This window comes from Hyaena hyaena, unplaced genomic scaffold (assembly GCF_003009895.1).
Source record: "Hyaena hyaena isolate Hyena2069 unplaced genomic scaffold, ASM300989v1 scaffold_303, whole genome shotgun sequence".
Taxonomy (NCBI): Eukaryota; Metazoa; Chordata; class Mammalia; order Carnivora; family Hyaenidae; genus Hyaena; species Hyaena hyaena.
Genome location: NW_024080934.1, coordinates 1,570,597 through 1,586,364, shown reverse-complemented (window position 1 = coordinate 1,586,364; position 15,768 = coordinate 1,570,597). Strand labels below are relative to the sequence as shown.

The window sequence follows — 15,768 nt, the reverse complement described above, 5'->3', positions numbered from 1 at the left end:
TACATTTTAAGCCAATCCTACTCTCACACTCTCTAGCCCTCTGGCCTCATATCACGAGGTCAGGAGCACCCACAAACATGGCATCTGTCCACTGTCCTCTGCTTGTTTCTCACACTCTGCCTCTGCCTAGATACAGCCACCCCTCCCTGCCTTACCCCATTCCCATGTATACTGACCCAACCAGCAACCTCTCCTACTTTCTTCAAGCTAAATTCAATGGCTTCTCAGCAGCCTGCCGCTCAATCAGCCCTTCCCTAGGCTCAGGTCATTCCTCATCTGAAGTATGTATTTATTGCACCATATCATGGTGATTTACTTTTGTCTCTCTCTCCTGGGTAGACCGAGGTTTTGGAGGTAGGACGTACCTTCATTTGTTTCTAGCACTGAGGACAGTAAGCCTGGCATGATGAATCTGCAAATGGAACGGGTGTTGTTTTTTTTTTTTTTTTTTTCCCAGATACGGTCTCTCTGAGGTTCATTTTTTCTCATTTTGCTTTCTTATACCTTTCCAATAGACTAAATGGAGTCTCCACAAGATAAAGAACTTTCCAAATTCACCATTCAGTTCTAAGTGAATAAAGAAAAGCTCTCCTCATATGGACTGCCCATATGGTTAGTGGGACAACTTTTCTGTTATTCTACACATTGTTTTAAAACTCTGACAACTTTAGTGAGAACTTTCACTGTAATACGAGCAACAACAAAGACTGATTAGCGAAGCTGGATAATTCCTTTGCTTCTGCTGCCTTTCACATTCTTGGAAAGAAAGCTGAGCTGGCAAGGGAAGAAACGGCTAAAGAGCAACTTACTATTTGTCTTCAAGTCTAACATGACCTCAACAGTTGTCCCCACCAATTGTTATTTTTTTAGGAAGTGAACGAAAAGAAATTTAAAGTCTTACAGAGAAAGGACTTATAGCCCACAACAAGAAAGAGACAGTCAAGGTAAGCATTATACTTTAACTGTCAGAAAACTCTGATACTTCACATCACATCCTGCAAAATCAACAGGGTTAAGAATGACAATTAAGTAAAATTAAAGAGGGAAAAAGAAAAGTGAGTTAACTTGGATTAGAGCATTGGCGTTCTATTTGCAATACCTCTGAATTTGATTCTTTATCATTCTTTTCCTTAAGACATGATTATTTTAATTTCTTTTCTTTTGTCAAGGGCAAAGGGAGAAAGGGAGACAGACAGATGGAGAGAGAGGGAGAATTTTAAACTGGTTCCACACTCAGCATGGAGCCCAATATGGGGTTTGATCCCACAACCCTGAGATCATGACCTGAGCAGAAATCAAGAGTTGGAACTCAACTGTCTGAGCCACTCAAGTACCCATATCTTCTTAATTTTTGTGTATGTTCAAAGGTTATAAACTCTCAAGGCTTATGTTAAAATATAAGTAAAATGGTAATTAAAAAACAAATAACTAGAAAAAAACATTTAAGGTTTTTAAAACAATGTTTCTATAAATCTCTATCAATTCTATCAAATCTCTATCTTCATTAATTCCTCACTTTATTATATAATTTCTTTCATTTTTGATGAAATGAAGGATTAACTTAAAATGTTTCTGTAAGATTCTTGATAAAGCAATTACGAGATTTAAATACACTGCTTCTTGGAATTTATGTTGCCAATAGGTACATAATTTCTATCAACTTTAGTCTTTAAAAGGGCACATCTAGGTGTTTACATTTGGCTTAAAATACAAAATATAGAGGAAGGAAACACTGAATAAATCTCAGAAAGCTCTATGAATACAACCTGTTACAGTACATCTTGGATACTAACAGGCTCATGAAAACTATAAAAAGAAGTGTTTATTATGTGGCATAATCAATGACTGCATTCTACATTAGTGCATTTCTCATGAAGCTTACCTACTGAAGCACACAGATTTGAGGAAAAATATAACCATTTTTAAAATGAAATTCATTCTAAAATGTACTGACCTATTTACCTGAATCTCTTAATATAGTTTAAGCTACTTTTGATAACCCAAATTCATCATACTATTATAATACTGTCCACCCCCCCACCCCCGCCCCACAGGTATGCATGCCTGCACAGGTACATGTGACATTCTCTTGCTCCTACCTTCCCTCTCACATACAGGTTTTAAGGTTTCCTTATAACATCTCCCTTTAGTAGATTTCAGTTTTCTAATCTCTTGTAATAAATATCTAACTTTAATTTAAAGATACCAATAACACCTTGTGGGTAAGAGCTAAAGGTGTCACAAAGTACTCACAATTTTCCTTTAGTTCAGAGATTTAAAAAAAAACTGCTTACTTTGAGGTGCCTGGCTATATTCTAGATCACTGATGCTGCAAAAAGCTTAAATATTGGAAACGTATAGCTAAAGTATGGTAGGGACAATAGTTTCAATGTGTTTCAACAGTTTATCTTTTACGTGATAAACTTAACAGTATTCTGTTCACCAGTGAAGTGATTCTTTTTTTTAAAAAAATTTTTAATGTTTTATTTATTTCTGAGAGAGAGAGAGACAGACCATGTGAGCAGGGGAGGGTCAGTGAGAAAGGGAGACACAGAATCTGAAGCAGGCTCCAGGCTCTGAGCTAGCTGTCAGCACAGAGCCCAACATGGGGCTCGAACCCACGAATAGTGAGATCATGACCTGAGCCGAAGCTGGACGCTTAACTGACTGAGCCACCCAGGCGCCCCACCACTGAAGTGATGATTCTTGATCACAATACATTAGATATCAGTGAAAGTTACACAAGCTGAGACAACTTTCAGGTCAGTTCTCATTATTAATAATGACTGTTCAAGATCTATTTTAATGTGGGGACACCTGGATGGCTCAAATCAGTTAAGCATCCAACTTTGGCTCAGGTCATGATCTCACAGTTTGTAGGTTCAAGCTCTGCTTCGGGCTCTGTGCTGACAGCTGGGAGCCTGGAGCCTGCTTCAGATTCTGTATCTCCATCTCTCTCTGGCCCTTCCTGGCTCATGCTCTGCCTCTTTCTCTCAAAAATAAATAATAAACATTAAAAAAATTTAATACTGGTTCAAATGAAACTTATTTAAAGACTATTCTGATGTAGGCCTCTACACTGAGTTATATAAAGATTGAAGTAGTTTTTTTCAGTTGTCTGCAGAGCAAAATTCAAAATATTCCATTGTATTTTAGAGGTACAACATACTAGACAGTTCAAGAAGCAACTGACAATATGGGGGGCTATGTTAACAAAGAAATATACCTATTAAGACAGCACAGAATTATTATTACATTATCACTGAAAAGGACCTTAAGATCATATTCAGTTTATATCCTTTAATTAAAGGCACAAATAATTTAATTGATTTGTTTGAGGTCATATCACTAGTTAGTGGACAAGTCAGAAGAAGCATCAAGATCAGGTTCCAATGATTCCACTATATACTGTTATTTTTTTTTTTTTTTAACATTTCTTTGTTTTTAATGTTGGCAATATATATATAACATAAAATTTATCACCCTAGCATTACTAACATTTACATCTGCATATTTGAACCAATGCAGTGTAACAGACACCAAGGTAGCAGAGGAGAACATATTATCACCACGTATATATTAAATCCTAATACTGCCCTTTAGAAGAGAGACACATGTAGTGTTTGTAGCAACAGCTCTGTGGAGAAAATGTCCTTTTCCTCCCACACACAGCATGTGCCATCTACTCCTTACATTCCCACTTAGGAGAAAGGCCAGCTATACTATTTCATTTTGCTAGTTTAATAAGAAAGTCCTATTAAGTCTCTCCCAAACCAAATAACACTCATCAGTGAGAATGTACCGATAATAATATAGAACAGGAAAACAAGTAGTACCCAGCAACCACAAGCATTACCAATTAAAGCATTAATAAGAAAAGTTCTTACTGTTTTATAAATACTTGCTGGTGGCATCATTCCAACTATAAAAAGACTAATGTAGGAGTCTTGAGTTCTTGATTCTACCCTTCTCTTCTGTTCACCATGGTTCAAGCAGAGACGCTAAAACCTACCACCACATCAAGATATAGTGAAGAGATTCACTTTGCAATGTCCTGTTTCTTTAATGTTTCAGATAATGTTACCAAGTATGACTCACTTTTCTCCCACCCACTTCCTTATTTAAACTTTCCCTGCTTAAAGAGTCAGCATTTAAAATTAATTCACTAACTGGAAGAAAATAAGCCACTGGCTTTTTGTCAATTTGGGATCTTTTTCAGGGTCAGTGAAAACTGTACCATATGTGGATTTCATTTTAGTTAAAGTTTTAAAAACATCAATCACTTTTTACTCTGATATTTTACTAGCAGTCCTTTTGAATTTCTGCCTATGTTAATGCCACTTAAGGCACAGCACCATAAAAAATTCTAATTAGAGGGGTCCCTGGGTGGCTCAGTCAGGCGAGTGTCCAGCTCTGGATTTTGGCTCAGGTCATGATCTCGCAGTTAGTAGGTTCAAGTCCCATGTTGGGCTCTGTGCTGACACTGTGGAGCCTGTTTGGGATTCTCTCTCCCCCCCCCTCTCTGCTTCTCCCCATGCTTGAGTATGCACTCTTTCTCTCTCAAAAATAAATAAACATTAAAAAAACTTTTAAGTTTATTTTTGAGAAGAGACAGAGTGTGAGTGGGGGAGGGGCAGAGAGAGGGAGACACAGAATCTGAAAAGGTTCCAGGCTCCGAGCTGTTAACAAAGAGCCAGACACAGAGCTCGAAATCATGGACCATGAGATCATAACCTGAGCTGAAGTCAGACACTTACCCTACGGAGCCACCCAGGTGCCCTAAAATAAATAAACTTAAAAAAAAAATCCGAAATATAAGATTTAGGACTTGGGTTTGTCATTACAGATTTTCCTATAATTGTCAAATTTCCAATTCTCAACTGTCCTACACAGATTGTTATTTATAATTAAAAAGACAGACTGAGCGATGGGAACTTTTTTTTTTGTTCTCAGGGACATAAACAACTTCCTATTCTGTTCTATTCCAGGGAACTGTATGATGATGATGCTTATACTGCACCTTTGATCTGAGAAATTCCAAGTACTCTGTAAAAGTTATATTTATTAATCTCCTCAAAGCACTATATTGACATGAATAAAGAACGCAAAAGCAATCATCTTGTTTTGAGGACTGTATCAAAGCTTCTGCTATAGCACAGGTAAATTATGGACGTATCTCACCAGCACATCAGCTCCTTGTAGGCTTAGATTTTGCGCACAGGCAGAAATGCCATGCAAGCAGCTGGCTGAACTGCAGCCCTCTTTAGAAAGGATGTGAACTTCCATTTTGCCACAGGCTCACCTCTCTCTAGTACAGTACTCACAGACGCTGTTTTCATTGACATTTCCTGCATTTAGGCACTTAAGTTTGTGATTTCTTGCATCAGGGACACAGTACACCCTGAGAGTCAGAGCACCTAGAGGTCCAGGCTATTGTTGTGACCCTAGACAATCACAGCAGCTTTCTGGAAGTGATTTCATGAACAGTTTCTGGTTCTATAAATGAATTGCTGAACTAAGGTGATCTTTAAAGAGACTTCTAAATCCAAGATTAAGTCAATTGTTTTAAAACCATATTCGTTAGAAAAATTTTTTAAATTAGAAGCCTGGAAAGAGTTACGGTTATAATCTGTTGAATAATTTGTGAATACTTCCATATTTGTGTCCTTTTTAAACATTTTTTTTTTCTTTGAAAAAGAGAGACAGACAGAATGAGTGGGGGAGGGGCAGAGGGAGAGAATCCCAAGCAGGCTCCACACTGTCAGCACATGGCTAGATGTGGGGCTCAAACTCACTAACTGTGAGATCACAACCCAAGCTGAAATCAAGAGTTGGACGCTTAACTGACTGAGCCACCCGGGGAACCCCCAAATTTGTGTCCTTAAAGAGAATAATTGTTAGTTCACGTTACTCTTCCAGGTCTAGACTAGAAATGTCTGAAAAGCAAAGATTATACAATTTCTTCTTGCTTAGCCACAAATATATTAGGGATGCGGTCCTAATATCTAGAGCGACAAAGAACATTTTCTTCCTATGTAAGTAAAAACAATAAGCTCGTGGTTTTCCTAAATTAAAGTCTTCAGAATGTTTCGACTCTTGAAATCACAAGAGAAAGATCAACAGAAACTATGCAAGAAAAAGTGAAGTATTTTCTCATAGAGTAGAGGAAACATAAACTGTTTAGCTGGTAGCGTGGGCGATCTGACTCATTCGTTTCGCGAGTGCTGCTGAGTGGAGTTTAAGACAGTAGTGGAGCAGTTGGTGCTTCCTCCTACTTATGAGCCAGTCTCATGCTTTACCTTCGTCTCCTGGTGCTGGTCCAGCCGTTCCTGTTCCAGAGGGCTTTCTCCATCTTCCCGCTCTTGTACCCTGGCTTCCGCATCTGTGCTTCCTTCTTCCAGGGGGAGCACTTGGCTGGCGACGGAGGTCCTGCAGCTACTGTCAGACGCATTTCCATCATAGTCATTTGCTGTGGGTGATGCGGGGTCTGTGGTGGTTTCCTCCTTTCCTTCTCCATTCACTAAGTTCATGGCAAGCAAGGGTTCTGAAGTTTGAACAGGAGTATCTGGGCTAGGAGTGGCCGCTTTATCCTCGCACTCCATCTGGTTTTGTGCTGCCATCACACCGTTAGCCACACCGGTCTGTACACCCTGAGTTGGATCTGTGTCATTTCCCTGCTTCTGCGGTGGGTGCTGGGAGAGGAGCTTTTGCTGAGGGGTGGTTGTCAGTCGATGCCTTCCTGGGGTTCTAGGAGAATTCAGGTGCACAGCAGAATCTTTCTTCAAATCACTGTAATTTGATAATGTGCTAGAAAATAAAATACGAAAGAAGAGTGAAAACACTGGCATGGAAAAGTTCTAGAAGACAGACCAGCTTATTCCAGCAGAAAGGAGGTATTTAGTGAAGACTCTCCTCTGATGGTTTTAGAAACACGGATTAGAATAGTCCGGTATAGTTCTCAGTCTCTTGGGATGCTACCCACCCTTAAATAAACATTCCAATAAAGATGATAAGACTGAGCATTAGCGATAAATGCTAATGGAACATGCTATGGATCTGGAACATTTTCTTAGGCTGTTTATCAGTGTGGCTCATTTGTAAGGACAGAGATGTGAGAAACATTTATAGTTAATAAAGCCATCTTTCCCCAAGATTTTCACTTTCATACCATTTTAAAAACAAGTAAGACAGCCCCTCAATTTATGAACAGGTTGTAAACAAAGGTTACTTTTGTTTAGAAAGCAGAACACAAATTCTCAGAAACTTTGTCATTCACGCTGCCAAAATCTAACTGGTCTCTCTGCATCCTCTTTCCATCCCCTGGAAGCCAGTCTCTTCTGGTCAACCACGGAGTTGAACTCTCTGAGGGCACCCTGTACACTTCCAGGTGAGTCTGGCGTCCTGACCCCGGCCCAGGACTGTGTACGCACGGCCCCCGCTAGCCTCGTTCAGCTCCATTCCCCTCCTCTCCTCCTGCTATGCCTGCCTCCTAGCTGCCCCCACACCCCAGCAAGCCAGTGTGTGCATCCAAGGGTCTCTGCAGCTGCCCAGATGACCTTCGCCAAGACACTGGTGTGGCTGACTCCTTCCCCTCATTCAGGATTCTGCTCAGATGTCACCCCTCCTGGATTATTTATTATAGCACGCTCTACCAACAACTACACACTTCCTTCTCCTTTTCTGTTAAGCCCTTGTTATCACTTCATATTATATATAACTCCAGCAGTATACGATGGAACCCAACCGTCAATATATTACAATGTCCCTATAGAAATATTTGCATAACATTTTAATCTAGGATTCCCGGGAGGAAAAACATAAATCTCTAGGTTGCAGTCTTGGAGAGATTCCTATGACCTAATAAGGAGGCAAAACAAGTACAGAGTAAGAGTCTGTGAGGGCGCAGAACATGCCTCTCTTGTTCTCTGCTTTACCCCCACCACTTAGAACAGTGCTGGACATAGGAAAGTGCTCAGTAATCAGCAAGAGCAACTGTGATAGTGATGGTGATCACGGCAGTAATTCATAACAGCAGCTAACGTTTATTAAGTGCCGGAGAGTACATGTGTTCTTTACATTATTTACTGTGACTCAAAATAATTGAAAACAGGACCCCAAAATAGAGAAATTAAAGCTTGGACGCTTACATAACATGGTGATGTCATGTGGCTAAGAAATGCTAAAACTAGAGTCCGAACCATGAAGTCTAACTCTAAATTCCATGGTATTAACCCCACATTGTAACACACTAGAACATGAGGGATGGAGTGAGAAGCAGGTAGGTGAGCAGGCTGCATACACAACATGGGATAAAGTCCAGAGTTGGCCTCTTCCCCAGTGCAGATAGAAGTTATAGGGTATCTGGAAAACAGTGTGGAGGTTCCTCAGGAAACTAACACTAGAACTCCCCTATGACCCAGCAATAGCACTGCTAGGAATTTACCCAAGGGATACAGAAATGCTGAGGCATAGGAGCACATGTACCCCAATGTTCATAGCAGCACTCTCCACAATAGCCAAAACATGGAAAGAGCCTAAGTGTCCATCTACTGATGAATGGATCAAGAAGATGTGGTTTATTTATACCATGGAATACTACATGGCAATGAGAATCAATGAAATCTGGCCATGTGTAGCAACATGGATGGACCTTGAGGGTGTTATGCTGAGAGAAATAAGTCAGGCAGAGAAGGACAAATATCATATGTTTGCACGTATAGGAGGATTAGGAGGAACTTAACTGAGGAACAAGGGGGAGAAGAAGGGGGAAAATGGTCGGGGAAAGGGAGAGAAGCAAACCATGAGAGACTCTTGAATGCTGACAAAAACTGAGGACTGATGGATGTGGGGGGGGAGGGGGGTGGGGCACAGAGAGGGGCACTTGTGGGGGTGAGCACTGGGTGTTATGTGGAAACTAATTTGACAATAAACTATTTGTAAAAAAAAAAAAAAAGAAGTTATAGGGTAGAAGACACAGCAGCACAGTCCACGGACAGTGCTGAGATGTGCATTACCTTCTCCCTTCATTCTACTCCTTCTGAATCCTGCTGATCTGGACTGAATGAAAGAGAGAATGACAACAGATGGCAAGAAGGTAATCAGGGAGGAAGAAAAGACAGGGTAAGCACAGCACCACAGGAAGGGATGGAAAACTCTGTCAGGGGAAAATGTCACATATATAAACTTGGTGGTTGTCAATATAAATAAATATCACATAATCCACCATTAATATTTGCCTTCTGGGAGAGTATACCTTGGCCTAGACAATTTCTCAAGCAGCCCTTGAAGATTTGAATGGTACAGTCTTCTTTTTTCTGCCCACATCAGTGTCCAGAAACCCAAGAGAAGGATTCTCTGCAGATCCTCTCTACCAAACTTTAGGCATACTTAGAATTTTTGGAAAGAAGAGTTAGGGATGAAAGATAAGAACTTCCTGTAATAAGTGACATCCAGGAGATACGCAGGTAGAGGTAGGATAGGGATAAGGTGATGAGAAGTAAGTAAAAGCAGTGATTGAGCCAATACATATATTCCTGCTGGGTTTGTGGACACCAGACCATGCAGAAAAAACAGTCGGGCCTTGAAGTGCCTTAGCAAAAACCAGTGTTCAGTTTCAAGGAAAATGTTATTTCTTTCTATAATCCTGAAATCTTTCTTTTTTTTTTTTTTATAAATTTTTTAATGTTTTATTTATTTCTCAGAGAGAGAGAGAGAGAGAGAGAGAGAGAGACAGCATGAACAGGGGAGGGGCAGAGAGAGAGGGAGATACAGAATCTGAAACAGGCTCCAGGCTCTGAGCTGTCAGCACAGAGCCCGACGTGGGGCTCGAACCCATGAACTGTGAGATCATGACCTGAGGGAAGTCGGACACTCAACCGGCTGAGCCACCCAGGTGCCCCATAATCTTGAAATCTTTCATAAGTTAAAAATACTAGTTTATCTTATACTAAAAAAACCAAAAAACTTAATACATAAATAAGTAAAATTTATGTGCTCCATTAACATCCTCCAAATCACTCATCTTAATATATACTAGCATTACTGCAAAGAGCAAAAATCTGATTCCTAGGTAAAGTCTTTTTTTAAATTTTTTAATGTTTATTTATTTTAGAGAGAGAGAGAGAGAGAGAGAAGCAGAGAGAGGGGAGACACAGAATCTGAAGCAGGCTCCAGGCTCTGAGCTGTCAGCACAGAATCCTATGAGGGCCTCAAACTCACAAACCGTGAGATCATGACCTGAGCCAAAGTCAAAGCTTAACCGACTGAGCCACCCAGACAGCTCCCTAGGTAAAGTCTAAATAGGGTGGTCTAATAGTTGGTGGTTTATGATCCCACTCCTCTTCCTGTCAGTTTACTGTGGTAACTCGGCTTGCTGAATCTCTATTCCACAAAATGCTAGTCAGTTGTAATAATCAGGGTAAAACCTGAGAGCTACACACATCGTAGGCACATGGGTATCATTCAACAGGAAATACAACTTCCACTCAAGTCCTATAGACTCAATGCAACGCTAACCCATTCACACACTTTTAGGGCCAGTTCCTACTAGTAATACCTCACTAAGCACAGACGATGATTTTTCATATTGGCAGTAGACTCCGCCACAAGTAACACCCCTTCACCAGATTCGCCAAGATGCTCACGTTATATTCTATCTACACATAGAGTGACTTTGCTTAAAATCTCCTAAGCCACAATACATCTCTCTTTAGACACAACCTTTAAATGTTGCATCAAAAAGTGGCTTTGAGTCTGTGAAGTTTGAAAGAGTCCAAGAAAACTGGTATTAACAAGTGGAAAAACTATGTCCACTTTGTGTTTGGGCAGGACTGCAAAATGGTGAGAATCAGAAGGTTCAACCTTTTAATACTGATCCACTCAGGGCTTCCTAAAGCTATTCCCAAGTCTGGTATGTACTATGGACAGGGGTCTGGGCTCCAGCCCTTCCTGATATTTCCTGATATTATGCAGTCACTGGATATGGCCCTGGGGATCCGCACACATGAAGGGTCATTCTCTGTGCTACAGAATCAACTTGCCCTGAGAAAAAAATTTAAATTGTTCTTTTCAAAATCATTCTCATAAAGATTACTGTAATTTAAGATAGCAAAGGTGTTAAAATTCCTACTTCAGAAGGAAAGATATTGAAGTTTTAGTGTTTATGACTCAAGTTCCCACAATTGATTGGGAATGAAAAATGAAGACAGGCTTCTGGACTACTTTTGTCAAGAACTTGTTACTAAATATAGTCTCATTTTATTTTAGTTTTAATGATTATTCATTTTTCAGAGAAAGAGACAGAGCACGAATTGGGGGAGGGGCAGAGAGAGAGGGAGACACAGAATCCAAAGCTGAGCTGTCAGCACAGAGCCCGGCACGGGGCTCAAACCCAGAAACCATGAGATTATGACCTGAGTTGTAGTCAGACACTTAACCGACTGAGCCACTCAGGCGCCCTTGTATTTTAAACAAGAGACATTGCAGTTTTTTACTTGGTCACAATTTTCAGAAGATTTTTGAAGTATTTCCAAGCTGTGACCCACTATATAAATAACAATAAATCCTGCAAATAAATCATGAAATCACCCAGTGGGAAGCCATTCTCAAATATTACACTGGAATAAATGGAGATATTTGGCTTCAAGGATGAAAGAGAGGTTATATACATTGTTTAATTAAATATAGACTTTTGGTGACAGATAAAATCCTTCTGCTAAAAATTATTTTTTAAAAATTCTATTTACATCAGTGATGGGCATTCTAAGAAAAAGTAACTGAGGCCATATATGAGTTTATTTTTATCTTTAAGTGAGAAATACACTTTTCACCTACTTTTTTTGAAACGTTAGGATTAAAGAATATAAAATTATATCTAATAAATGCAAAACTGAAAGCGAGCATGCATTTTGCTCCTGGTAATAGCTCCTTGTCACAAAGGAGGGAGGAGAGGGGACCTGAGACTGAATGGGTACTGAAGACTTCTGTTAAATTAAGTGGGTCAGAAAGAAGGCCACAGAGATGGCACAGGCCGGCAAAAATTACATTCACAAACATACAAAGTGAGAAACAAAGAGACAGAGACAACCCCCTGCTTTTCCAACCCAGACATCCAGCTACCAAGAGAATGACGCCATGGAGTAATGCAGAGTGACACAGGCAGACAAAAGGAAATAAGAGCGCATATCTACTGATCTATACAGCACACAATCATTCTCAGCAGTGATAAACAAGCTGCTGGCACAGAGTGCTACACACAGGTAACATACAGAAAATGACAATTCATGTTGGGGCAAGGTTACATATTTTAAAAATTTACTCTTTCCAAAAGCCTACCAAACCTAGTAGAATAAACATTTTTGAAATAAAGAATCTATTACTCGATCATCTTAAAAACAAACAGCTCTCCTCTCGTCCCTTCTCCCGTTGTGTATTAGCTCTTACCTGCCTCCTTCAAAGCGACTGATGAGATCGGACACCTTGCTGGGTTTTTCTTTTGAGACACAAGAAGCAGAGGCAGGTTTAACTTCCTCCATCCTTGGTTTTGCAGTAGATAAAGCTTTATGCCTGGGAGTTTGGTATATATTGGACAAAGGTGGATTCTGCAGATGTAATGGCTTTGGAGGCACTGTAGACAAAAAATAAAAATAATTCAATATTTCAGTAAGATGCATTCCACAACAAAGATATTCTCATATCCTGGGTGCAAAAAATCTTCAGCATTATCGAACTTCTGTAAAGCGGTCTGTCAAATCTGTACTGAATCTTAATCAACAGACTTCCATCTATCTTAGACATTCGCTGTGTCCTGTGGAAATCCCATCTCCAAGATTCAAGTGGTTCTTTTAATTTTAGATCATTTTAAATATGGCTTTATTAAACATCTAAGGATCTACATATTGCTATGACCCTCCCAAGTCTATTAGAGATAACATAGCCTATATTTATCTAAACAGAGAAAAGTACTAAGCTTTAAACTAATTCCTAGGGATACACTGCTTGCTACAAAACAGATTTTCCAACAACAGAGTGATAAGTAATATACCAGAATCCAAAGCTAGTAAATTAGACACAAAGGCCAGCAAAACAACATCAAACAACAGTAATTACTGTAGCACCTTCCCATTTAACAAAAACACCTGATCTCATTTGTTCTTAGAGGAAATCTTTCATACCACAGTCCTCTAAGGTAGGTAGCATTATTCACCTCTTATATCTATGAAGGCTCAGAGTGGTTAAGTGATTGGCCTGGAGGAATAAGGCTGATCAAATTTTATGACTGGTACCCAGTCTCTAGTTCTGTCCACCTCTAGCACTGCTCCTCATTATACATCCAGCAAAAGGGGGTGATAAGAATTCTACTAGTACTGTCTGCTATGTTAATTGTTGGCTTGCATTAATACACCACAGATTCTTTGCTTACTAGTAAGCCCTCCCCTCAGTTAACAGGTAATTTCCTGAAATATTAAAATCCACAGAATTTCTCTAACAGATGAGAAATTCTGTAGATGAGAAAATATAATATACCGTAAGTGCTTTATCACTATAAGAATTACTTCAGTTTTGAAAATCAATATATTTTACCTCTTAGATTAACATTCTGGGTAAAGGATTATAGAACATTATGTATTTTTCTATAGCTGGTTCTAACAAATTAAATAAAATCATCCCTTTTCTTTTTTTTTTTTTAAACTGTTCTTCTAGCTTCTGGAGGGAGGGTGGGGAATCATATCTCCTAATTACATGCCCCATTTTCCCAGAGCTGGTCACCCTGGTTTTTAGTCATCTCATTTCTTCTATAAACTCGGCTAGCTGACAGCTGCCTGATGCTCACTGGCCCAGATGTCATCATTTCTATGCCAGTTATCAATTCTTTCAGAGAAGAAAAAAAACATATCAAAATGAACTAGAGGTAAAACAATTCACCTTAGTCCGTTTTGAGGAAAGAAAATCCTGATTAAAAGAAATTGGCCTGCTTCTTTGTTATGGAAATAGTATTATTTTCCAAGATCTGCTCAGTGGGAATGGTTAAAAACAGTATCCATTGATAAAGAAGGGACTTACATAAGTGTGACATTTGTCAATTTTAAGGAAAAATTTCCCATGTAGAATATATGCCAAAATAGCAAACTAGGACAAGAGCCCACTAAAAAGCAGTTTTAATAGAATAATTTCAACATTCCTAATTAGAATATTCAAAAAAGGAAGTGAATATGTTCTTTATAATTCTATAAAAACTGTTATATAAAAGTTGTTATAAAATTCTTGTGATTCATCCATTTAGTTTACTCAGTGAACATTAGTTATTTATTACATATCAGACACTGTTAGATGCTTAGAAAACTCAAATAAGATGATACATATCAGGTATACATACCAGGCATTTTTCCATCTCAACTCTGCCTATCTCTTAAACTGTTTCATAGGATTGTGTACTTTTTCTCCAAAGTGTTTATAATAAATTATAATGATTCAGTAGTCAAATAGTGTTATATAAACCAGAAATCAAAGTTAAGTATATTAGAGACAGAAAGCTTTCTCTTTCACAAGGTTGGAGTTCTGTGATGGTAAGAAACAAGTTTATTTTGATCACAAACATATTTGCAGTAACCACGTTCACAGTGCTTGGCAAATTTGTGGAATACATGAAGAACAAATTAATGTCATCAAGGAGTTCATAGTCTAGTGAGGGGACAGTTCAGTGATGTAACCCAAGGTGGGCATTGGGTTATTTTAAAGCACAGAGGAGGCATCTATCTCAGCAAAGGGAGACAACCCAAATGGAAAATAAAGTACATGTGCACATTTTAAATAAAAGAGTACAAATGTTACATGCATATGACAAAAATCTCAAGATAATGCATGAATGGCTAAAGCATCAGAAACACTGACTTAGGGGGAAATAATGTGTACTTTGGTCAAAAAAAAAAAATGTAACTGATGAGTCAAAATGACTCTTGTCTTCCCCTCCCCCATCCCCTCTCATCATTTCTGATCTTTCTTTTACCCTATTTCCAAATGCTCTCTGGACATTTCCTAACTGTTCTATCAGCACCTCCAGTTGAATATGCTTGAAACTCAACTTAATACTTCTCCTGCCATAGCCCAAGGAATATAAGTAAGAAAAACAGTGTTCAACCTCACTAATAATTAGGGAAATGAAAACTAAATTTAAAATATGATTCTACTTCAGCACCATCAAGTTAACCAAAAAATTTAAATGTGACAATACCAACTGTCAGTGAGGAAATCAAACAATATGAAACCTCACACGTTCTGAGAGGGAGTATAAATTTACAGAACCATTAGGAACTTGACATTTCCAAAATATAATTCCTACAGCAATTCTTACATATCTATCTATATGGAAATCAAATTTTTAAAAATTTTTTCATCTATTCAGTATTACTAAATACCTATTAAATTCTTTCTACTTGATCTTATCAATGAGCAAAAGAAATGAAACAAAAACGTCTAAAGGTAAACCATATAGAGAAGGTGGCGAGAGCTAAGAAAAAAGGGGAAGCGCTCATAAAAGAACAAGATTAAAGGGATCTGGAGTACAGCAGGAAGTACAGATTGCAGTATTAAGTAGGGGATTCAAAGGGGGTCTTTTTTTTTTTTTTTTTAATTTCCTTTAATGTTTTTATTTCTGAGAGAGAAAGACAGCGTGAGGAGGGGAGAGTCAGAAAGAGAGGGAGACACAGAACCTGAAACAGGCTCCAGGCTCTGAGCTGTCAGCACAGAGCCTGACACGGGGCTCGAACCCAC

At 38.9% G+C, this 15,768-nt stretch overlaps 1 protein-coding gene across 4 annotated transcripts in view; it reads right to left on the bottom strand.

Moving 5' to 3' along the window:
- Positions 1-15,768, bottom strand: part of FGD4 (FYVE, RhoGEF and PH domain containing 4) — a 217,208-nt gene that overhangs the window by 48,851 nt on the left and 152,589 nt on the right. For all 4 annotated transcript variants that reach the window (XM_039247667.1, XM_039247669.1, XM_039247668.1 and 1 more), the window contains exons 3-4: positions 12,442-12,625; positions 6,300-6,807 (exon numbers count right to left, since the gene is read on the bottom strand). In XM_039247667.1, coding sequence (XP_039103598.1) covers positions 6,300-6,807; positions 12,442-12,625 — 692 coding nt within the window. The remainder of the gene's footprint in view (positions 1-6,299; positions 6,808-12,441; positions 12,626-15,768) is intronic.